This window comes from Theobroma cacao, chromosome 2 (genome assembly GCF_000208745.1).
Source record: "Theobroma cacao cultivar B97-61/B2 chromosome 2, Criollo_cocoa_genome_V2, whole genome shotgun sequence".
NCBI lineage: Eukaryota > Viridiplantae > Streptophyta > Magnoliopsida > Malvales > Malvaceae > Theobroma > Theobroma cacao.
The window spans coordinates 3894196-3917976 of NC_030851.1; the positions used below are offsets into that span (position 1 = coordinate 3894196).

Sequence of the window (23781 nt, forward strand, 5' to 3'; positions counted from 1 at the left end):
AAATATATTTTTTCTGTCTATGATTTTGCGGCTTTGCCCTTAAAGTCACCCACTACACAACAATGGAACATGCAAAGCTATGGGCTGTAGAGCATATGATAGAAGAGGACATCATTTGGTCATTATCTTCTTTCCCTTTCAAGAAATGTGGCAGGGACAGCTTCCTAGAGTTGTGGTTGGAATGGTACCCTGTTGATATTGCCAATTTCACTTCTTTATCTTTTTTTTATTATTATTATTTGAAAGGCACTGAATTTATTCATAAAATCTCACATGGAGACTACAATGGCGGATAACATTTGCCTTGAGTTAATTTCCATGGTGAACATTCTTTTTTTGGGCTCTTACACTTTCCAATGGCGGATAACATTTGCCAGTTAGAACTTAGAAATGATATGCCGTGATTCTTTTGTTTATCCTTTAAGCAATCTCTGCACCAAATGAGAAAAGATATTATGTATCATCCAAAAGTTAGTAAACTTGTGAAAATGCCATTGATACCAACTGCATTTTGGTAATAGTTCTCAGTCTTGTTCAAACTTATTCAGAGAATATTCGGGAGAAAACGAGTCCCCAAGGCAAACAATAACTCAACAGGATGTTTTCACCTTTTTAGGAAGGTTATATCATCAAATGCCAAAATGTTCTCAATCTCTAAGTATGTAACAACAAACAGAATGGAGTTGAATTGCTACCTATATGTTACAGGTGCACAACATTGTTAATTATAACAATGTACAAAACTTATAGCAATTGCTTTAACATCAATCGCCTCAATAAATCTTCTCATTTTTCAAAAGATATATCTTATAAGACATGCTACAAAACTGGCTAAAACCTGCCAAAATGGGAATTAAGCTTGAAACCATCTTCTAAGCTTTTTAGAACCTTGCTTTTCAGCAGCGGCTGTTTCAGATTTTGGCTGTGAGAATTTAGATCTGTACTGTTCAATTAGCATATCGAGTTTGTCTACTACATCTCGCCCTGATGGGTTTTTCTTCTTTTGTGACCTTTTCCTCTTCGAACTTTTCTCTCCCTCCTGCTGCTTTGCCTGTTGTTGTGGCATCCTCTCTTTTGGCTGCAAAACTGCTTCCATCTCCTTAAATGATTTTGATTTGCGAGTATCATTAGCGGTTGTTTGAACCTTATCTGAACTTCCAATATCAGGCTTCGGGACACCTTTGTGATCCTTAGGCTTACGATTTGACCCTTTCAACTTCCAATTGGAGCCTTCCAAATTTTCTTTCAAAGAAGTCGGTTTTGTCTTTTCACCGGCTGGATTATGCTTTGGCTTCTTAGTAGCTTGGCCGTCTTCAGCGGCAACTGCATTTTCCATCTCAGCCTTTTTGAACTCTGGTTGTTTTGTTACCCTTTTGTCATCTCTGGACTTCCGTTTTCTGGATTTGGTAGGGTGAGCATCAAATGAATTTGATTCAGCATTTTGCTGTGCATTGTTCATATCATCACGACCATCCAGCTGCTGAGCCTGTAACTTAGCTTTCCGCAGCTTCAAAGTCTGAACATTATCAACAGCAAACTCCACTATTGGACGATGCTCAGGACCAAAAGTTTCTGCGAATAACCAATGAGCATTTTAGATTAGAGTAGAAAAGAAAATCACACACTTAATTAACTTTTTACCCATTGTTAAACCACCCTTTGGATGTCTGTAAGCTAAAAGCAAAAGCATAGCCAATCATAGCACATGAGATATTCCAATGAGAGGCATTACCAGGGTTATTATTAAGAACCCTCAGGGCGACAAGTGCATGTTGATGTTCTGTAAACTCAACAAAAGCAACTCCACGTGACTGATTCTTAATAACAAGCTTCCCCTTCTTCACACTTTTCAAAAACTTAATCTGCATGAGGAATATCAGAGTTGTGAGAGAATACTCTAAATATCTAGAAAATTATACAAAAAATTTAAAAGAAAAACACTTTATAGTAACAGATTAAAAAATTTAGCTAACCTGTCGTATTACAGGTTTTTGCTTTGTAGCTCGTGAGATGACTGCATCAATACAAAGTTGTTTCAATTCTTTTTCAGTCATGGACTTTGGCAAATTGTATATAACAAGTCTTGTCTTTGAAACATGAAAATTTGGAGATTGAAGCTTGGTCATCTTTTTTTCGTGCAACCTGCAGGGCATCCAAAAAGCTTTAGAATAATAATATAGGAAAGTGAAATTTCACAATAGAATCAGCAGGGCCATCAAGAAGTCATTCCATTATCAAGTTACTTTCAAAAACTAAAGCTAGGTCAAATTTAAGGATTTTGTAACAAACTCGCACATTCTTTCCTATAAAAAAAGGACTCTACATGGGAGAAGAAAACCATGACAACAATTTTCCATATAAAAAACGCAATGAGATATTCAGAAGACAACATCTAAGTTTTGGTTTTGAGTATCCATTCAAATCATATCTGGCCAAACTAGAAACCTGTTAACTACTAAGCAGTAAGCAGTCAACCTGATAGCACCCATTTGCATTATGCAGCAACATAGGCAGGAGAGAAATTGATGCTCAACAACTCACATAATCAGGGGAAACCAATAAAAAAATCCTTACATTTTGCGTTTTTCCATATCACTAGCTGAAACATCTTTAGCAGGTGGAGTCCCCTCAACTATAAGACCTTCCTATTAAGCCAAAAAAACAAGAATGTCAAAACAATATTGCAACCACATTAAATCAATGGAAATTCTGTTAATTGTTAGGTAAAGCAACCTTTGCCAAGTAAAGATTACGATGGTCATGTTCCTCAACTTTGGCCTTCTCCAGTTCCTTATCATGAGCTGATTTCCTGTCCAAAGCCTTCAACACTTTGAGTTGTCTACCTTTGAGAAAAATACCCAAACCAGATGCAGCATTTACTGCTGAAACTGCTGCAATAGCTGCATCTATTGTTTTAAACTTGAGAAAACCAGTGCCTCTCGGTCGCCTGTCAGAGGAGCAAGAAAAACATAAGTACTTATTAACTTAAAGGGGCAAGAAAACAAAACATTTCAAACTAGATTGAGTCCTCACTTGGTAACTGGATGAAGGACTGGAAGAAAATATTGCACTTCCCCAAATCCAGAAAACCTTTCTTTCACTTCTTTATCATCAATATCAAAAGGAAGGTTGCTTATGAAAATTGTTCTCTGCAAATCATCTTCTCCATCTGTCAGTTTAATATTTGCTTGTTTATTTTTGCTGGATTTTTCAGGTTTAGTCATATCTGATCCTATTGCAGATTCAATAAGTGACTTATTTTGCACGTTAATGGTTTCATCTACATTCAACTCATCATCCCTCTTAGGCAGAACGGCATCATCATGAGAGGATGTCACCAAGTTATTTAGAACTTTTCTTGCAATGTCTGCTTCCATATCAAAATCAATTGCTGTTGGTGCTCTTGCTGTGTCTAACATATTCGAGTCATCTGAAGCAATACCACCATCATTGTCACCATCCCCACCTTCGTCCTCCATATCAATGCTACTACTATCACTTTCCTCGTCTCCTTCATGCAGCTGCCCTGTTAAAGCAATCTAATGAGATAGATATTCCATTGCAAACTAAAATGCAAAAGTAAAAGAAGAAAAAAAATACTAGGATTTTATCAAGAAAATGGTATGAAATATCAAAAGCCAAGTCTAGAAGAGAAGGGTTAAAATAAAACGTATCAATTACAGTGAAGGAAGGCACCATCTTCAACATATATCAGGAACATCCCTACACATTTGGTATAGAAAACTCAAGATCCAAAACCCTACCATACTCAACTAGTTTTATATATACGCGTGTGTGTGTGTGTGTGTGTGTGCGAGCGTGATACACAAACACGTATACATTATTTTGCAAAATTAAATAAAAAAATAAACCCACACATGATAATAGTTGAATATTCAAGCAAGCAAGTAATCACTATTCAGAAGTCAATAAATAACAAACTATCAGGCGACCACGCATGGCAGATGAATCTTATTGCACATATGCAATTAACTTCATAAAATAACTAAGAAAGAACCTCTTTAATACTTTTCAAGAAATCTCTACTCTCATTATTTTTTTTGAAAGATTACTCTCATATGTTTATCCTCTCCGCTTCTATAACCATAAGAAATATAGCTTCTTTATTAGATAATTAATATAGATAAATTATCCATTAAGTCAAGACAGCTCATTCAGCTCTAGGTGATACAGGCAAAGACTCAGAGAAGACAAGAAAATAAGCATTCTTGACAAAGAAAATCAGTTAAGGACACAAACCGCCATCTGAAGCAACAGCAGCATTAGCACCACCACTGTAAAGTTTCTTTGGAACAGCCCAGTCAACAGCTATGGGTCTTTTAGCAAACTTTTGCCCATTGAACTTTTGAATAGCCTGAAAATAAAAAAAAAATGTAAAAACAGGAAGCAAAAAACTCTAAGCTTCATATCTTGGAGTAAATGACAACCCAGAGGGATTACATTTTCTGCATCCTGTTTACATGTGAATTTGACAAAAGCAAAACCCTTAGATAACCTGGAAAAAAAAAATGAAAAAAACCACTATATGAATGAAAAAAAATACAAAATTTAATAGACAAATTTAAATTATTTTGGATGAAGAGAACATACCCCGTTTCAGAATTATATGGAATAAATACATCCCAGACAAACCCTGCTGATGAAAACATATCCCTTATCTCATTTACTTTAGCCTACAATAAAGTTCAGCAAACTACTTTAGAAGTCAAGCACTTTCAAGTTTCAACCAGCAAAATCAATGATAGGGGTAATATTCTGTCAGCATCAAATAACCTTATAAGGAAGATTTCTGATAATAATTTTCCACTTTTGAGTCTTGGAGCCCTGGACCAGAAGTACCAGAAAGAAATAATTAGATTATCTCAGGCAAAAATGATTAAAAGTACAAACTAAAAAAATATGAACTAATAGAATTTCTTCACTCAATCATTCATGTATAAGTACCAGTTGAAGCATGACAGCTTCATCATGGTTACTTTACCTCACCACCCAACTGGCGTGCCCAAACAATGCCTCCCTGTATCTCTTTCTGGTGCAACATTGCCACAACAGCCCGAGCCGATTTGATACTTGTGAAAAGTACAGCTGAAGCATCCATTTTGCATCCATCTTGAGCAAGACCTGGTAAAATTTGCATTTTATGGCTTGTTATTATCCCATAACAATTAAAGTAATCCTCAAACAAAAACTTCGATTATCAGTCAATTTTCAATTTAGAAACCATTGCCATATGTTTTAACAAAATATAACAATGAAAAATTTGGAAGCACCAAAATACTGCAACTTAATAGATTTTTTAGTGAATGAATATGAGCAATAAAGCATCCAAGTTTGTGCTGAAAGCCATTACAGCAATGGTGTGTGGACGTGCCAAAGACAAGCATGAAGTGCGTTATATGCCATACCAAATACCACATGTCACAACTAAGTACGCTTAAATCATAAACTATTTCAACTGATGATATGTCTATAAAGAATATATTGTACACCCACATTGTAGAGAAAAGAACTTTTTCGGTACCCTATCACCACCATCCAAAGAGCCATTCAAATTATGGTAGTTATATCAGATATAACATTACTCTACTTCTAAGCATTCATTTTTTGGGTTTCATGTGGGATAAAAAAGAAAAAAACGGGTTAAATGGTAGCAAAGAACATCTTTCTCACTTACCATGTCGTTCAAGCTCTTCTTTTGGGAGAGGATAAGTTACAGCACAGACTGTGCCACTCTCCTTTGCACATCGGTGAACATCTTCTGCCATCTCATTATTAAGAAGACCACCAAATATCACAGTCCTAGCAACCCTTCATGACATTGACAGGGGACAGAAAGGTCATGCCTTGATGTGTTAGAAAGTGAATATCATAATTGTGAAGCAATAATGAAAAGAACATCAGAAAACCATGTTTCTAATATGATCTGGCAAAAAAATAAAGCTCTAAAGATTTATTTTACAAGTAAAATTTAATTCGAAATTGGCTGCCAGGAAATAGACAATGATATTAAGGGTCCTTATCTAATTCCAATATTTGATATTAGAAAGAGTAGTTTGTAACAAAGATTGGCAAAAGAATTCAATACCTCTGCTTTCCTGAACAATTCTCTTTATCAGCTAGATCTGCACAAAGTGTTGCTGCTTTTCTAGGTTGCACAGGTTTCTCTGAATTTACATTTTATAATATCAAATAAAAATCAGATAAGAAAACAAGCTACTAATGAAAACTAACAACAACTAACTATAATTGAATAATATAAAAACTTTTTCGACCTAATTTTGGTGGGTTTGAACCATGCTCATTCACAGTTGAGGTAAAACCATCCTTGTCATCTTTTGTCTTCGTCCCATCATCTGAGGCAGCCATTCATTAAGGTTCAGGAGAATATATACATAGACTTCCAGAACTATAGAGAAATATTCAGACCTTGGGTTGCCTTTGACCTTCGCTGCTCCAATGGTGCACGATGCATAGCATGTTTAACTCCAATTTTCCGACCTCCAATAGAAGAACCGTTCTTCAGGTCAATAGCACGATTGGCATCTTCAGTAACAGCACTGCAAAAGAGATACAAATACAAGACAAAAAGGTAAACTCCAAAGTCTATCACCAAAGAAAACATGAAAATTCGGCCCAACTATTCGAATTAATAAAGCTTGTAAAACAAAACATAGCGCCGCAAACAGAAAATAAAAACAAAACGATAGATAAAAATGAACCTCAATTCACTTACAATTGAACGAAACCGAAACCACGATGTTCAGTTGACCCTATGAACAAGATAAAGAACATATCAGTTTTCTTAACGAATGACTAAAATCATGACGAAAAATTAATTGTGTGCCTCAAAGCACTTAGCCACTAACCCTTCTTTGTAACCATAAAGCAACGCCTGATTGGACCAACATCGCTAAATGTTTCTTCAAGCTGGAAAAAATTCAAAAAAAAATTCAAAAAAAAACTAAAAAAAAAGAACTTAAGACATTGTCCTCAAGCTTATTTTCCAGGACAGAAAATACCTGAGAGTTGGTAAAAGAGTAGGGCAAGTTCGTGACGAAGACAGTGGAAGGTGAGTGTTCGGATTCGGATCTTTTCTCGGATCTCTTCTTCTTGCCCATTGATGTTTTGGCTGCTGAGGAAGTGAATGAAATTTGGAACCTAAAATCCCAAAAACCTCGGCTCTTGAAGGAAGCGTGGGGGTACTATGTGCGGGGTTTAAAATTTTGAGCCGGTTCGGGTCGGAAACGAAAATTGATAAAGATTTCTTGGGCTACGCTTGGATTTAAGGCCCGAAATACCTTCCTGTCCATGCATTTATGGGCCTAAGTCGGATTAAAATTTTGATTTTAACCACTTGAAAATGTAAAAAAATCAGTATTTGCAATAAAAAAAGAACTTTGGGCCCATTTTCACTAAAAACGGTTTTGGGATAAAGTGCTTGCTTACCTTGATTTTTTTTTAATTTATTTATTTTTTAAAAGTAAAAATAGAGTCAAATTTTAATTTTAAAAAAATTTTAAAAAAGAAGTAACTTTTTTTAAAAAATAAAATTTTAAAAAAAAGAATTTCAAGAAAAACTCCTATAAAGAGCTTTTTCTTATCTTTTTTTAAAAATACAAGAGAATTTTTATTTTTATTTCAAAAAATATCTTCATCTATTAAAAATAATTACAATATTACTCTCTCAAAAAAAATATTTTCTATAATAATTTTAACAAAAATTATAACTTATAAAAAAAAACTTATAAAAAAAATTATCAAATAACTTTAACTTAATTTTAAAAGTTATTATTTTTCATAAGAGTTTCATAATAATTTTTAAGTTAAAAAAAAATTAGACCAAATAGGCTCAAAATGTCTCAACAAAATAAAAGTCAATTGAATCGTCAACTTTTATAATTATAACAATTAAATTAACTTCTATTCCCAAACTTAGGGTTTTATTATCCAAAATACTAATAGTAATAAATATAAATAAATATCTTATTCAACATCACCTGATATAAAATTATAAATGACCTTTCTATTAATAATCAATATTCAATCATTAATTATAAATCTTTATTTTTATTAAAAATAAATATATAAAAGTTTAATTTGATGTAATAAAAAATAAAAATTTATTTAAAATTTTTTAAAATAATTTATTTTTAATTTGATGTAATAAATAAATATATTTTTTCTTTAATGAAATAGTAGGTAGTAATAATAAGTCTCTGGTCTATCAATTATTTTTATTTATGAAACCATTTACTTTTCATCAAAATAAAATGAGTTTTTTGGTGAAAAGAAAAGTTATTTCGTCCAACAAAAAGCAATAGGATAATAAGCTGCTACAGCGGCCGATACATGGACTCAATAAAGAGTTCACCTCCGATGCATTATTGTCAATTGATATTTCCAAAGCATTACGGCAAGGTGGCTGACTCTGTTTTGCTTCGGGTTCAGAATTTCCCAGACCTTTTTGGCGTGTTAATGTCTCAGTCGGTAGGCTCACAAATCTTTAGCTAGTTGGTACCTACACATCACGTATCTGTCTTTTAACAACAAAACATCTAAATATTCAAAAAAAAAAAAAACAAAATCGAACCGAGAAAATATTCAAAATTCAACAAGAGTTTTATGGGAGCAAAGCCGAATGAAGCTGTAATGTTAAAATCCCTCTTGTCGCTATCCTCATTTTAGAGATTATGAGTTATAAGATTTAATGATCAAATTTAACGTTCGGGTGAATCTAAGGTTTAGTAAATTAAATTTTAAAATTTAATGAATCAACTTTAAGATTTGATGAACAGATTTTATAATATTGTGAATCCATTTTATAAAAGTTGGATGGATTGATATTGAGAATTTTATGAATTAATTTTAAAGTTTAATGAACAAATTTTAAAATTTAATGAATCAGTTTTAGGATTTTATGAACCAAACTAATTTTAAATTTTTTTAACTGATTTCAAAGTTCGGTGAACCAATTTTAAAATTTATAAACCCAAAAACCAATACCATTGATTTTCACAATTTCTTAAATATCTTTCCTTACCGATCATGCTACAAAAGGTCTCAAGACTACAAAACCCTTTGCTTATTTTCCAAGAGAAATGTTGGGAAAAGTATCTTGTGTCTTTTTGTTCAAATTCAAATGAATTGAAGGAATTTGCTAATTTGATGAGAAATGTTATCAGGACCAATATTTTTAACTTTTCTTCCAGTTGACCGATACCTACTATAAAAGGGTGAGAGGAAACGCAACAAGCAAGTAAAAGAATATGTCAGAGAAAATAAATATCAAAACAGTTCTTAAAGTACTAAATATCGTGATAAATGGAAGAGAATTAAAGAATAAAAGAGAATCATTAAGAAGTTTTTGAGGAGAATGTGTTAGCTCCATAAAAAAGAAAAGATCCCGAATGAATTGTGAAGGTTTTATATATAGTGTTAAAGGTCACGGTTATAAGAAAATACTTTAATACACGTAATGAATGGTATTGTTAAAAAAAGCTTTAATGTTGAGTAATTGTTAATAACGGTTAGAAACACATTATGTGACTGTTAAGTAATTAAATGTAATAAAATTTTATTTCGAGTAAAAGGTAATTGAGAAAAGGTATATGTGAAAAGATACCATAAGTAGGGGTGGGCATTGGTCGGTTGCAACAAGACAACCGATCGAAATCGTCGGTTAATGTAACTGACGATTGCAATAGCAACCGTCGATCAATCCAATCGACCCTCGGGGGGACTCCTTCCCCCCCGAACCGATCGAATAATCGTCGATCATGTTTTTTTTTTTCAAAAAGGGGGGAAATACCATAATACCCCTCATTAAACCCCCCCTCCCCCGACCCATAAGGGTAAAGAAAAGAATAGCAGCTTCTGCTGCTATTATTCCCTTTCCTGTTTCCCGACCCCCCCTAATTTCTCCTTCCCCTACTTTCCGCCACTCCAACTCTCCCTCTCACGAAACCCTAAACCAGCAGCCACTAACAAAGTTGGCTCTCTTCCATTCTTCAACTGGTGCTTTTTAGTCAAAATTACTCTCACAGTCTATAAAAATCATCCCGAAACCGACCTAACCGACTACCTTAAAAATCGATCGAAATCAAATTTGGGGGGTGCGATTCGGTCGGTTAAAATGATTAAATTTTTTGATCGATTTTCAAAATAACCGAGCTGAAACCAACCGAAATCAACTTTGCACACTCCTAACCATAAGAGAAATTATACATGAACAAATACAAAAGAAAAAGTTGTATATGAACAAATACAAGAAAAAAAAATATATGTGAACAGGTACTCAATAACAGGAGAAGAAATACTTGTACTTCATGAGACCTCTTAATTACGTTCACATATAAACCACAAAGCTAAATCTCTAAAACATTTCAAAATCAAAGTAACCCATAAACTTTGTCACTTATTTCGAGTTAGTTTCCCTTTATTCGTATAAAATGGCTATTCTATATGAAATAATTAATTTACTTATATTAGTTATTCCACTAGTATCTTATTTATTTTAATTGCTCTACGTAAAGTATTACTTCACTTATTTTAATCATTCTCATTATTTTTTTATATATTACATTATAAAATAATTTTTTTAAATAAGTATTAATTTAAATAAAGTATCGACATCTAACATAGAGAACTCCAAAGTTTTAATCATCAAACAACTACTCCTTGAGAGAATGAATATCAATGGAAAAAAATAATAATGTTGGAGAGTGACATTAAACATAGAAGGGTCCGGACCGATGGAATCTGGATGCACATAGTAGAGAAAGGAGGACCAGTCGTACTACTTATTCATGGCTTTCCTCAGCTGTGGTCCTCCTGGAATTACCAGATAAATCGTTTGGCCGAGCATGGTTTTAACGTCGTTGCACCCGATATGCGAGGCTACGGTGACTCGGACTGCCTCGAGAATCCATCCTCTTTCACACTTCTCCATCTTGTTGGAGATTTAGTTGGGCTTTCTAGATGAGCTAGGCGGAAAACAGTTGCAAATCGATTTCATTTTATTTTGTTCTTATCTTCTCTTTTTTCTTTCTTTCTTTCTTTGCATGGAAATCATGATTGAATCGAACAATACGGAAAACACCCATATGCTCATGGAACATGGAAAAAGGAAAAAAAATGTGAATATAAACTTGGAATTCTTTTTTTCTGATGTTGCCAAAAATATTCCATTTTGCACTAATGCTACAAACAAAACAATGTGGTCTTTCTGGACAAGCAATTGTGGTGGGACATGATTGGGGTGCACAAGTTGCATTGGCAGCACCTTTGCCTCTTCAGGCCAGATAGAGTTAAAGCCCTGGTTAATCTAAGCGTACCTTACTGGCCACGCTCACCAATATCAAACCCATTAAGGCCATCACCGAAATATTTGGAGAAGGTTTCTATACCTCCCAGTTCCATGAAAGGGTACCAGAAAAAATTAGTTCTAGTGAGCAGCTGGATCTTCTAACTTGTAACAGTAATAATCTGCCATTATAGACAGGAGTGTTTGTTTGTTTGTATTGTTGGAGCCAGGAAGAGAAGAAAAATCATTTTTCAAAATACGACTCTTTGACAATACTGAAGAAGTTTTTGTTCATCAACGCCCCTGATCATCTTCTAGCTGATCCCCCTGGTGTTGAAATTATAGATTTTCTTGAGACCCCACCTTCCTTGCCTCAGTGGATAACCCAGGGAGAACCTTGAATTCCACGCAAGCAAATTCCAAAAATCTGGTTTTACCGCTGCCTTGAACTACTATAATGCCATGGACATGTAAGATAATACAGAATAATGACATCTTTCTCTTTCTTAGAAGCAACAGTCAGTTGACTGCATTTCTATATTTATTGTCCTTGGAATGAACGTAGGAACTGGGAGCTTCTTGGACCATGGCAAGGAGCGAGAATTACCATAACTACAAAATTCATAACTGGTGGGTTTCACTTATCTGGAACAAAAGACTATTATGTTGAAGGAGAAGAATTTAGGAGCCTTGTGACTTACCTTGAAGTTGTTGTCATCGATGGACACCATTTTATCCAGCAGGAAAAGCTGAACAAGTTATCTCTGAAATCCTATCCCTTTTCAGCAAGGAAATCTCGTGTGTGACCAATAATTCATAATTTCCTATAACTATTAAGTTTCAGCATCGTGAATTTTTCTACTCTCGCTTGTTCAAACTACCGTTCAATTTAATATATGAATGGACTAATTATTTCCAATTTTCCATATTTTCTTTTTTCCTGCTATAAGCATAGCTCATAATGGGAAAAAAAAATGGATTCTCTGGTTGCTATAGCATTACAGCAGCTGGCCTTCGCCTGATACTTTAATGAACCAATAGTACTGAGCTGTTTATGTTTATTGTGCGTGGTCCATGTTGAAGTCGACTGGAATTTCTCCATTTAATTGAGACAGACAAGAGTGAGCCCAATTCCTTGCAGTTCATGAAAAAAAAATTCTAAATAAATAGATTAATTAGGAAAAGGGGAACCACGCTTTCGACTCTATCTAACAGATTTAAGAAAAATAAATGCAGAGACGTAAAAAAATAGTAATAGTAGTAGCACTATAAATTTTGCAAATATGACTGCCTTGTAACAAACAACGTCTGTACGGCCTGCGGGAGTCATGTAGAATGTAATAAATTCATTCAGAAAAAGGTCATTATGGAGACTTGGCATTAAATCTCTGCAAACCAAGCATGCTGTGAGTAAATGAAAAATATAAAAAAAATTCGTGTACTTTAAGAATAAGTTTTTTACTCTGATTTGTCACACTCAAATTAATCTAACTTAAATGGATGGAAACTTATATGTAATTAGTATAGTTAAAGCTTTTATTAATTTACGGTAACTTTGATCGAGTAAAAACTCAAACCCAAAATATAAAAACAATGAATTAAGTGATGACTGCTGACCAGAAAGTAGGAGCTAGAAAACTAAAGCAGATTCAACGTTGCCTTTATATATTTCTGTTTTTAAGTGAAGTAAAGCAAAACCTACGCCAAGTGAAAGCAGAACTGCCTCAAATTTAAGGTTGGGTTAATAAATAAATAAAAGGGGGTGTGATAGAGAAAGGGAGGGAAGGGGCGGTCCATTTCTTTCTCAATTGTACTAAACAAACAAAATGCATGGCCAAAAAGACAAAAAGCCTGCTAGACTTTGCGTCTCTTGTGGGGCCCACCCGCATTATCAACTGGGACCCACTTCCTTCTGTCACCGCTGATATCATCCTCTGATGGAAACCCCGCCCCCTCCTTTCGTCTTGAATGAGGGCGGGAGGGGGGGAGCCCCTCCTTCACCATTTTTGAAAACCAGTTCTTTTGCATCATAGGCTGATTCTAAAAGCTAACACGGGGACCACATCCCACATCAGAAACTAAATTAATTAATCACTGATTATACGCTAATCATGTAATCAAACCGCACACGTGTCAGTTCGAGTTAATCAAACATTCGTATGTTTTTATGCCCACTTGGTCCAGAGCGAAAGATAAGCTTGCTAATTTTTAGTATTTGTTAATTGAGGATTAACGACTAAGCTATTGTAAACCAAATTACAGTTGGCTATTTCGCTTATAAAAATCATCATACTCATTTAAAATTTGCACAATTAGTTTAGATTTTTTAGTTATATAAAAAAAATAAATAAATAAAAGTTGGTAAGTGGAGGTGAATTATATTTTTTATAAAAATAATTCCTACGTGCCGGCCGCGGGGATTCGCTTGATGGCCTCTCCTAAATTTATTAATAAAAAGTTTGGTGCCAAGAGCTTAACCAATGACCAATGTACATTCAAAGGGGATTTTTTTTTTAAAAAAAAAAGCTTATTATTGGATAAGAATATGGTTTAATTTGATTAAGGCACTCTTCTTGCATGCTACCATACACAAGTACGAAAAGAAAAATGCCTAGGAATCTTCAAAGTCTCCTGTTCTCGTGACAAATTTTCATTTTAGGAGATATATTATTTAACCAAAGTATTCTGCAAAGCCAATTGACCAAAATTCATTTTTAAATTTAATAATTTGGTAACTGACCCTTTCTTTATATCCTTTTTTTTTTGGTTTCTTGAGTATTTTTTTTCTTCCATAATTAGAAACTCTTGGTTTAATGAATGATGGATTATTTTCAAAATATTCCTTATTAATTATGATTAAGAATGTATAAACAGTCAATTCAATGCTAAAATTTCGAAAATTAAAAAAATCCAACTTACGTTCTTAATCTTACTAGAGTTTAATCTATCTACACCAAAGACTTCACTAATTTCTTGGCAAATTGGAATAGCCACTTAATACTACTTAATATAGTATTTATCCTAAAATGTGGTCTTAACCTTTTTTTTTTTGTTCAACATGAGCAAATAATGAGAAAGAAAAGACTCTCTTCATCCAAAAATCACATTATCTTCAAATTTTAAATGTCTAAAACTTGTAATTTCTTATATTTCATCCAAAAATTAATTTTTAATATGAAATGATCTAAATTTATTTGTTTAATCTCGTCCTAAGGTTAAATTTATTTAAAAAGAAAAGGAAACAACGAATGAAACAGAAAGAGTAGCTCCAACCGTACAAAATGTAGGCAGGGCCAACGTTTCCCTAAACAAAGCATAGATGTTTGCAGCTGATGGACACAACTTACAACAAATATGACTAAAATCGGCTTTTTGCCAAATCGCATTTTCACGATGTGATAAATAAGTATAATTGAATTAAATAAAATACCATACTATTTTTTTTTTATTTTCTGTTTTTTGACAGTATAATTTTATTTCTAAGTATCGGTAAGTGTACACTTTTGAGTGTTTATTTAATAAAAGAAACAGGAGCAATGATTATAAAGTGAAGGTGAGAGATGTTGCCGTTTGTGTCAGACAAAGCAATGAAAAGAAAAAAAAAAAAAAGAAAAAACCCAGCTACGGAATCATACGTGTGAGAGTGAATCTTGATTGCTCCAACCAATCACATCTTTCCATTTATTTAACCTTAGATTTCCTACTTTACTCGTTTCGCGAATCCCAACGACAGCTCTCTCTTTCTCTCCCTGCAGCAAACACAGCAAAACCTATTCAATTCAATACACGTCAAAGCTCTCTCCCCTTTTTCCCTTCCCCTCTGCTTCTCTGTCTCCTGGGCAGCCTTTTTGGCCTTTGTCAGTTTGCTCCTATGATTTCCCTTTGTTACCAAAATGCCCCTCCGCCCCTTCAGCTGGTGAGATTTGGTTTTTATGGCTCTGCCATTCGTTCTTTGATTATAAGCCACAATTATTGCCTTTTTGTTTGTCTTCTAAGCTAAACAATGTGTTTAATTAGGGTATTATTGTAGGGGCAGTGAGCATGAAAAACGTGGGACTGTTGGGGATCCCAAATTATTCACAAATATAAATTAGGAACCAAAATTTTATAAGGTATGATCCTTGCGTTGATTATTTTAGTAAGCTGTCAAATGCTCTTATTAGGCATGAAAGACCCCAACAGAGATTGGTGGGAGGTCTAATTACATATAAAATAATTCAAATATATATATATCTTGTTATTCATCGGTTAAACTATAATAGTTTTCATAAATTTCGATTGATAATCATAAAAAATAAATAAAATTCGAGATTATAGTACTAATTCAAGTCCTTTTGACTCTTCTATCACACGAGTTTACCTCGTGAAAGGATACTTCAATTAAGTTTGAACTTTCTTCCCTATGAACCTTGAATGCATATAAAGTATATACAACTCAAACTTGATAGCAATATAAATTGCATAATTAAATTTGTGAAATGGACCTACTTCCGATAAATCTTTGTTTAGTAACTATATGATGGAGGCAATCTAAACTAGTTTATTCCTTGTGTAAGCCAATAAAAAGAAAAAATAAAATTTGGGCGCATGGGGTCCATATATACCAATACTATAAGTGCCTTACCTTACAAATTATATTAACCATAATCAATCATCCAAAAATTGCCTCAATATTCGTACATTTATACCTTTTTTTGGGGTCCAATTGCCAGACCATTGGGTCTGTTTTGCAGAACTTTATGCCATCGAAGAGAAAATGACCCTTGATTTTATGGCCAGAAACCAAACAATAAAAAATAAAAATAAATTCTTTGATGGTCAACGAATTGGAAACGATGAGAAAATATTGATGGGTTTTTTCCATGAAAAACCAAGCATATGCCACACTCAATTTTCTAATAGTAGGTATTGTTTGGAAAATTGGGAGGGGTTTCTAGAATAAAGACAATTAAGATAAGATGTTTGGTATTCAACTTTGAGCTTTATTTATAACTAAAATTTAAGCCTACATTTAATTTCAAGTATTTTGATTTGATAAACCTAATCACCTTAAAATAAATACTAACCTATTCTTAGTTTCTTTAAATCATGCTACACACCGTCACCAACGACTAATGATAATATCGTCAAACGTTAATTAATTATATATATATATTTAATAAAAATATAATATCTTGGATTTGGATGCCAAACTTATAAGAGAAAATCGAGAAAAAAAAATATTGAAATTACTTTCATATTCTTTTGTCACGGATTTATACATTCAATCTAAGAAAACATATCTTTATTAGATGAAGAAAAACTATTATTTCTCTTTTTTTTATGTGAATTTCGTATTATTTCAATGAAAATAATATAAAATATTATGGACAATACTATTCTTTCCCTGCATCCTTTAAAGGGAAGACACCACCTTTTTCGAATCTTTAGTTCTCATCCATTGAATTGCAGCTCTCCTTATCAAAGGCAAGGCCATTTTTTTTTTTGGTTATAATTTGGCTTGAACTTGAAATCATTTTAACCCCCGAAAAATGAAAGGAGTAAAATTTATAACGATAATTATGCAATAAGAATAAAAATGAAGGGGTAAAAGTATAAATAAAGAGAAGTACAGAGCCATGGAGTCTAAACTAAACATTAGTTAGAAGAAAAAGACAAGCACAGTGATATGGGCACCAACCGGTGCGCCCTTTACATTTAAAATAAGGAAAAAAAACAAAATTAAGAAAAAGTACACAAAAAAACTAGTACTAGTAGACAGTAGTAGTAAATAAGTAAAATAAATAAAAATGAAGATAAAAATCAAAGAAAATAAAAGAATGTGGGTTATATGGTGGATATTGCTGCAAAAGAAAAACCAGACCTTCCATGCTGAAGGGTGAGAGAGACAGCAAAGAGATTGAGAGAGAAAGAGAGAGATGGTGTGATAAAGGAGGAGGTTTAAGGGAGGGTTTTAGGTCCACCAACTGGTAGTTAGAGATAGAACTCCTTAACCAAACATATCCTCAACAACAGCCAAAGGAGAAGAAAAAAGAAGAAGAGGAAGAAAGGGAAGGAAGAAAGAAAGCAATAGTGGAAGAATTTGAAAGAAGAAGCAAAAAGAGAGAGAGAGAGAGAGAGGAGGTCAAGTACTACCAACTACTACAACTGGGTTTCAAAGCAAGAACCTCAAAAAGCAAAAAAAGTTTCTTCTTTTATCTCCAAAAAGAGGAAACTATTTTTAAGAAGAGAAAAATAGTTAGAAGAGGGAAAGCTATCATCTTTTGAAGGGGAGAGACACAGAGAGAGAGAGAGAGAGAGAGAGAGAGAGAGGAGGTATAAGGTTCAAGTTTGAGTGAATCTCTCACGTGGGGTTTGATGGAAATGATGGATAGAGAATATATGATTAGCAAAAAGGAGCAAAAAAAAGTGATATAATTCATTGCTCTTTTTCTCTCTCTCTTTGAGTTTGAATTATTATTATCATTACCTTTTATTTCTATCAGCAAACTGAAAAGGCTCTTTTTTTTGGGTTTATCTCTGTTTTGATATTTTTATTGTGGTATGTGCAAAAATTTCGATGAAAAGTGAAGTGTTGGGTGGTTGTTGTTCTGGGTTCTTGGGATCGCAAAGTGTTTGGTTTCTGAAGGATTTTGTTATCAGCAGCGGATCGGGTGGTGTCTTTGAGAATTCCTGTTCCCCACAACTCCCACAAGTGTTACTGGTTTCAAGGTATTTTTTTATTCCTATATATACAATTTTTGACTTTATCTTTCATTTTCTTAACCCAAGAGATGTAGATATTGTCTTTAATTTTTTTTTTGTTTGTGTTCTTTTTCCCATGTTTCTCTCTCCACTATCTTTCTCTTCTCTCTTTGTGCCTGGACAAGATGATCATCATAAGAAAGTAATATATCGGGATTTACAGATTTTGGGTTTGTCTTGTTTCTTTGGTTCTTATTTGCTTCATTTATTTTCTTTGTTGGATATTTGATAAATAATTTATGTTTTCTTTGGCTCTCACTTGAACTTCTTCCTTTTCTTCCTTAGTTATCTTTTTTTTTTTTTTATCATGTTTCCCCTGGTTTAAGTTTTGTTCTAAATGTTAATGGGATTTTTTTTTGGAAGTGATTGTAGATTTCTCATAGTTGATGTTCATCTATAAAATTCTCCAGCTCAGAAACCTAACAAAATCCAGATGAATATGATGGGCTCTTGCATAGGGAATACTCGATTTATGTTTGGTTCTTCTGTACTCTTTTATTTAATAGTTTTCAGTGTTGTTTGCTGCAGACGATTGCTGTGTTGAATGCTTTGCTCACTAGTAAAGCATCCATTCATGATAGAAACTGATAATTGTGAAATGTCAAGAAGCTTAACCTGTGACTTTTACAAACTTGGATAAAGATTATACATCTTTTGAGATTATGTATTTGGATGAGAGTAAGATGTGCATATAAGATTTTTCTACTTCAGTTTTTATTTCTTCTTAACTCTATTCTCTAAATATGCTCCAATTGTTTGTAATGGAAGTCATTTCTATTGCCCAGTTTCAGTTCATGGCGCAACTGTGTAATCTGACTTGAACTGGGGGCCAGGAAAGTTTCAAGATTGAGAGAAATATGGCTACGTATTACACTGGTTCCAATAATCAAAGAGATACCGCTTCAATGATCTATTTAAGAGAATCGATGCCTGGTTCATATCCAGAGGCACCAGTTCTTCCTGTTAATACTATGATGTATATGAATTCTGGTTCATACTCAGACGCATTCGCCGGGAATTCTCAGCAACAAAATAACTGCATTGAGATTCAGGCTGTGGAAGCTTCAGATTCCACTTCACAGCATCAAGAAATCTTGTCAAACCTTGGTGGCTCCCGAGTTGGGGTGCATGATTTTGGTACTTGGAGGGATGGTAGAAACGAAATGCTAGTTATGCATCCAATGGGTGGTCCTGCCAGCATCCTCCATGGTGGTCAAAGCTTGCAAGGGCAAGGACTGTCCCTTAGCCTTGGCACCCAAATTCCCTCTGGAATTCAAATGCCTTCCATGCCCTATCGAAACCCCAATTCAGGGTTTGCTTCATTCTTGAGTCCAAATCAATCACTTACCGGAGAGGGTGGCAGCAGGAATAGCTCTTCTAGAGATGAACAGTCAAGAAATGCTGAATATCTGGCACCTGGTTTTTCTGGAGGTAACCAAGATTCAAATAAAGGGGATATGTCTGCATATGGGATGTCGAGTATTGCAAGAACTATTCCTAATTCCAAATATCTCAAGGCAGCACAACAGCTGCTTGATGAAGTTGTTAATGTTCGAAAGGCTCTAAAGCAGCCTGATGGAGAGAAAAACCAAAGCTCACAAGACCGGATGAAGAGTTCCACGGATGATGATAGGGGATCAAAGAATGTGCCTTCAAACCAGCAAGAATGTTCCAACAACTCTCCAAACGAGCTTTCACATGCTGAAAGACAAGAACTGCAAAGCAAGTTAACAAAGCTGTCGTCCATGTTGGATGAGGTAAGAGTCAGATCACTTGATTGTAGGTTTTTTCCCATCTCTTGCTGAGATAAGCACATTCTTTTGTGTTTGTCTTGCACTTACACTGCAAAATAAGTTATATTTAGTGTAATGTTTGGCTGTTTTCTATTTCTACTCTCTTTGTTATATCTCTGTCATAGAATTGAAAAACTGCAATTCTCTAAATTTGAGTTTGGAAATTTTTTTTTTTCAATTAGATTGATTGAAGAGTTCACAAAATTCTACCTCCCCCCCCCCCCTCTCTCAATGTGTCTGTGTGAGCACACATACACATGGTGCATGGATGTAGGTGCATTCTTGTCTCATCTTATGTAAGATAAAAACTTCCAGCATCTGAAAGAAAACTTGGTTTCTGGTCCCCAGGATAGATATATCAAGCCTAAAACTTTTCACAAACTTAGTAAGGTTCAATGGAGAAAAAAGCCCTTGATTCTGGGGATGAGATTGTCTTTTTGACCAGGATATTAATAAACTGAGAATTCCAACATATTTTTTGGATGGCCTGGTTGCTGAAAGACATGCTGACTTGTTATCCAATATCCTCTTCAGCTTCCTACATGTTATGTAAGCTTTTCAGAAAAACTGTTGCATCCTGAGGCCTAGGAGCCGTTGGATGAGTTTCATTTTGGTTTCATAAAGAAGCTTTGATACAGTGGAACCTTGTTCTTTTCTGTTGTTTGTTTGATGGGTGCAACTAAAATGACAGACATCTATCTTCTTTACCATAAAAATTTTCTTTTATGAAAGATGTTATGTCAATTGGTTCATGTGATTAAATTTATTAGTCATTCATACATCATCCTTCACCTTGTTAATCTGTGCATGAATGTCTCACTAATCATGTTAGACCTATGATCTTGGTTATACCTTAATTGTGTTATTGCTTTTCTTCTCTGATTTTGTCTAATGTTGAATAGTTGTTGCTGCAGGTTGATAGAAGGTATAAACAGTATTATCATCAGATGCAGATTGTAGTATCATCATTTGATGTGATAGCAGGGTGTGGAGCAGCTAAGCCTTACACAGCACTTGCACTGCAGACTATATCCCGCCACTTCCGATGCTTGCGTGATGCAATTAATGGTCAAATTCGGGTAACACGTAAAAATCTCGGGGAGCAGGATACTTCAGAAAACAGTAAAGGAGTAGGAATTTCTCGTCTACGGTATGTGGATCAGCAGCTGAGACAACAGAGAGCTCTTCAGCAGCTTGGTATGATGCAACAACATGCATGGAGGCCTCAGAGAGGGCTGCCTGAAAGCTCGGTTTCAATACTTCGTGCTTGGCTGTTTGAGCATTTTCTTCATCCGTAAGTCTGACATAACACTCCCTTCTTACTGATTTCTCAAATCTTAGTTTTTTGAAAAATCTTAATGTGTCAGTTGTTCTTATTGCTATTTTTGTTGTCCTCCAGCTACCCAAAGGATTCTGATAAGATCATGCTAGCAAGACAAACAGGCTTGACTAGAAGTCAGGTAATCTCAAACTCATTATCTTACTAAGATATGATGAAGCACACATGATATGTTGTCATAAAAAGAGGAGCAGTTTAGGGCAGAGTTTGTAGATGTCTAGTTTTGTGATTAGCAGTGCTTGCTAAATTGGGATTAGCAAATTGTTTGGTGTTAGGAGTGTGTACTTGAAACTTGGCTGGGAAAGTTCTTTAAGTATAAAAAGGTTCAAATTAGTGGTGGAAGCAGTGGCCAAAAATGTTGGATATATAGTAGAAATAGGATTTAACGAGTATGTCTAAAATAACATCATTTGGAAAACATGGACTCTAATTCTCTCAAATTGAGGAAGAGTCAGTAGTATATTATTAGACATGTTTACCCCAGCTGAATAGCAGTGAGTAATTCAGCAGCCTCTTAACCCTCAGCACATGCTCTATCTGCAAGTTACCAATGGCTAGAATACAATAAATTCATGTTCTGTATCTTGTTGTTCTGGTTAAGTTGTTGATGTTGGTCTGTATGTGCCAGTATCTCTCTAGACAATATCCTTAAATCATGGCATAATTTCTATATATTTCACTGTTGTTGCCTTAATGACATATATGTATCTGCTCAGGTTTCCAATTGGTTTATAAATGCACGGGTCCGTCTCTGGAAGCCTATGGTTGAAGAGATGTACAAGGAAGAATTTGCAGATGCAGAAATGGACTCTAATTCTTCATCTGAAAATGCAGTCAAAGCAACGAAGGGTGATACAAGGACCTCTGAGGACAGAGGTGAAGATCTGCAACAAAGTGGGAGTTCATCAGCCACAGAGAGATGTAGCACTGGACAATTGATGGATTCCAAATCGGACCATGTTTCTGATGTAGAAATGGCAGTACCAAGTACTGGAGCTGGTTTCCAAAATGTCACACGTGGAGAAACTGAAACTGAATATGGGTTACTGAAGCTAAGGGAAGAGCAGAGGCCTAATGTGGATGACTCTAATCTACTTCCTGATGCAATTGCTCATTCTGGTGGCGGTAATGATCGGTTTATGGCAGCTGCTGCTGCTGCTTATCACATGTCAGAATTGGGGAGGTTTGGAAGTGGAAGCGGTGTCTCTCTCACATTGGGATTGCAGCATTGCGAGGGGGGTAGTATACCTATGTCAGGTGGAAGCCATCAAAGTTTCGTTGCAGTGAGAGGGGATGGCATATACAATCCTGCAGCATCTTCTGTAGGAGCCGAAACAGCAGATTTTGAATGCATAAATCCTGGTAACAGGCAGCACAGGTTCAGTTCCTCTCATTTGTTACATGATTTTGTAGCATGAAATGTCCTTGACTGCTGATTAACATGGGTTAATCTTCACATTATTCTCTTACGGGGAGAAGCAACAGCCGAGTGAGAGCCAGATTATCAACTGCTCGTTCATCTTGCTTGCCAGTGGTATTGGAAAGATAAGTCCTCTGAATATGGAGAAAGTATAAAGACACAGTTGTAATATATCCAGAAACTGATTGGAGGGTCAGCATATTTGTAAAGATACATAATTTTTGTTTAATATGTGAAGGGAAAATGTACAATTAGTTGCAGCTTCAGTATTGAAGAAGAAACATTCCTGATTTGAAATAAAGGTAGGAATTGGGTTGTTCTATCCAGGTGGACACAATGATTTTGATTGTGCTCTGCACTGTTTTCACATTGAACAAGAGAAAGAAAGCTATTGCACATTTACATTTAAACAGTGCAAGTCCATTCACCCTTTGACTGGTGCAAGTTCTTCGTCTTCAGACTCCATACCTTTGCTTTCCTTTCCAGCCTGGAAAAGAAGGAATCTTGAAATAAATGAGCAAGTATATCAAATTATGGTCTAGTTGCCATTCTGTTTCTCAACTTCTTTCTACGTTTTTTGGAGTGTAATCCGAAAATGAAGCAAGAATCAAGCTTTCCGCATGTTCAGAAACTTCACATGGGGGCCTTACTGTTAAGGACAGTGACAATTCCTAGGACCTCTTTTATGGCTACCTGTTCTTTCACAGAACTGACAACAACTTTATTGAGGCTTTTAGAGAAGATTCAGTCCAGCAAAATGGTCAAATGAAAAGATGCAAAACGAAGTCTTATGCTATGTTTGTGACAGCTCGTTGGGGTGATGCTACATCTTGTTGGAAATGACAACTTCATTTTACTTCCCACTCCCACTTTCCTCTTCCGCAAGAGAGGACCAACAGATCCGAACACAAAATGGGCACTGTGTTGCACCCCAGATGCCTCACCAATAACCCATGATCTAATTGCTCGTATCGTATGATTTCCACCACCCCTGCTTGTATTAGTCCGGTTCCTTCTGTTACTTTTATATATATATATATATAAATAATATTTTTAGTCATCGTTGACTTACGAGATTCATCAGTCATAAATTATCATCATTTATTTAACGCACACTTAAACAAATAATTAAAAGTACAATCAATATATTTAGTATATAAAC

General features: G+C 34.8%; 2 protein-coding genes across 3 annotated transcripts; one reads left to right on the top strand and one right to left on the bottom strand.

Moving 5' to 3' along the window:
• On the bottom strand, positions 587–7217 carry LOC18607724 (RNA-binding protein 28). Its single transcript, XM_007042026.2, has 18 exons — positions 7041–7217; positions 6888–6948; positions 6755–6791; positions 6448–6578; positions 6294–6374; positions 6107–6185; positions 5696–5829; positions 5003–5142; positions 4795–4845; positions 4612–4694; positions 4462–4516; positions 4261–4375; positions 3034–3526; positions 2734–2947; positions 2575–2645; positions 1974–2142; positions 1733–1862; positions 587–1572 (listed from the first exon to the last, which is right to left on the bottom strand). The coding sequence occupies exons 1-18, from the start codon at positions 7137–7139 to the stop codon at positions 854–856; spliced, it is 2862 nt and encodes a 953-aa protein (XP_007042088.2). The 5' UTR covers positions 7140–7217; the 3' UTR covers positions 587–853.
• On the top strand, positions 17124–22993 carry LOC18607727 (BEL1-like homeodomain protein 6). 2 transcript variants are annotated; one of them, XM_007042029.2, is made up of 6 exons: positions 17124–18034; positions 18596–18745; positions 18853–19824; positions 20775–21154; positions 21260–21320; positions 21916–22993. In XM_007042029.2, the coding sequence occupies exons 3-6, from the start codon at positions 18925–18927 to the stop codon at positions 22615–22617; spliced, it is 2043 nt and encodes a 680-aa protein (XP_007042091.2). In that variant the 5' UTR covers positions 17124–18034; positions 18596–18745; positions 18853–18924; the 3' UTR covers positions 22618–22993. The 2 variants fall into 2 exon arrangements, with proteins under 2 accessions (XP_007042091.2, XP_017971393.1); XM_018115904.1 differs by lacking the exon at positions 18596–18745 and having other exon boundaries at positions 17125–18034.

Excerpts from the sequence above, each read along its gene's own strand:
- LOC18607724 (XM_007042026.2), bottom strand. The coding sequence starts at position 7,139 with ATGGGCAAGAAGAAGAGATCCGAGAAAAGATCCGAATCCGAACACTCA. Across the intron at positions 4,376-4,461 it reads GTAAACAGGATGCAGAAAAT|GCTATTCAAAAGTTCAATGG; the intron begins GTAATCCCTCTG and ends TTTTATTTTCAG. Across the intron at positions 2,948-3,033 it reads GTCCTTCATCCAGTTACCAA|GCGACCGAGAGGCACTGGTT; the intron begins GTGAGGACTCAA and ends CTCCTCTGACAG.
- LOC18607727 (XM_007042029.2), top strand. The coding sequence starts at position 18,925 with ATGGCTACGTATTACACTGGTTCCAATAATCAAAGAGATACCGCTTCA. Across the intron at positions 21,155-21,259 it reads TTTGAGCATTTTCTTCATCC|CTACCCAAAGGATTCTGATA; the intron begins GTAAGTCTGACA and ends GTTGTCCTCCAG. Across the intron at positions 21,321-21,915 it reads CAGGCTTGACTAGAAGTCAG|GTTTCCAATTGGTTTATAAA; the intron begins GTAATCTCAAAC and ends GTATCTGCTCAG.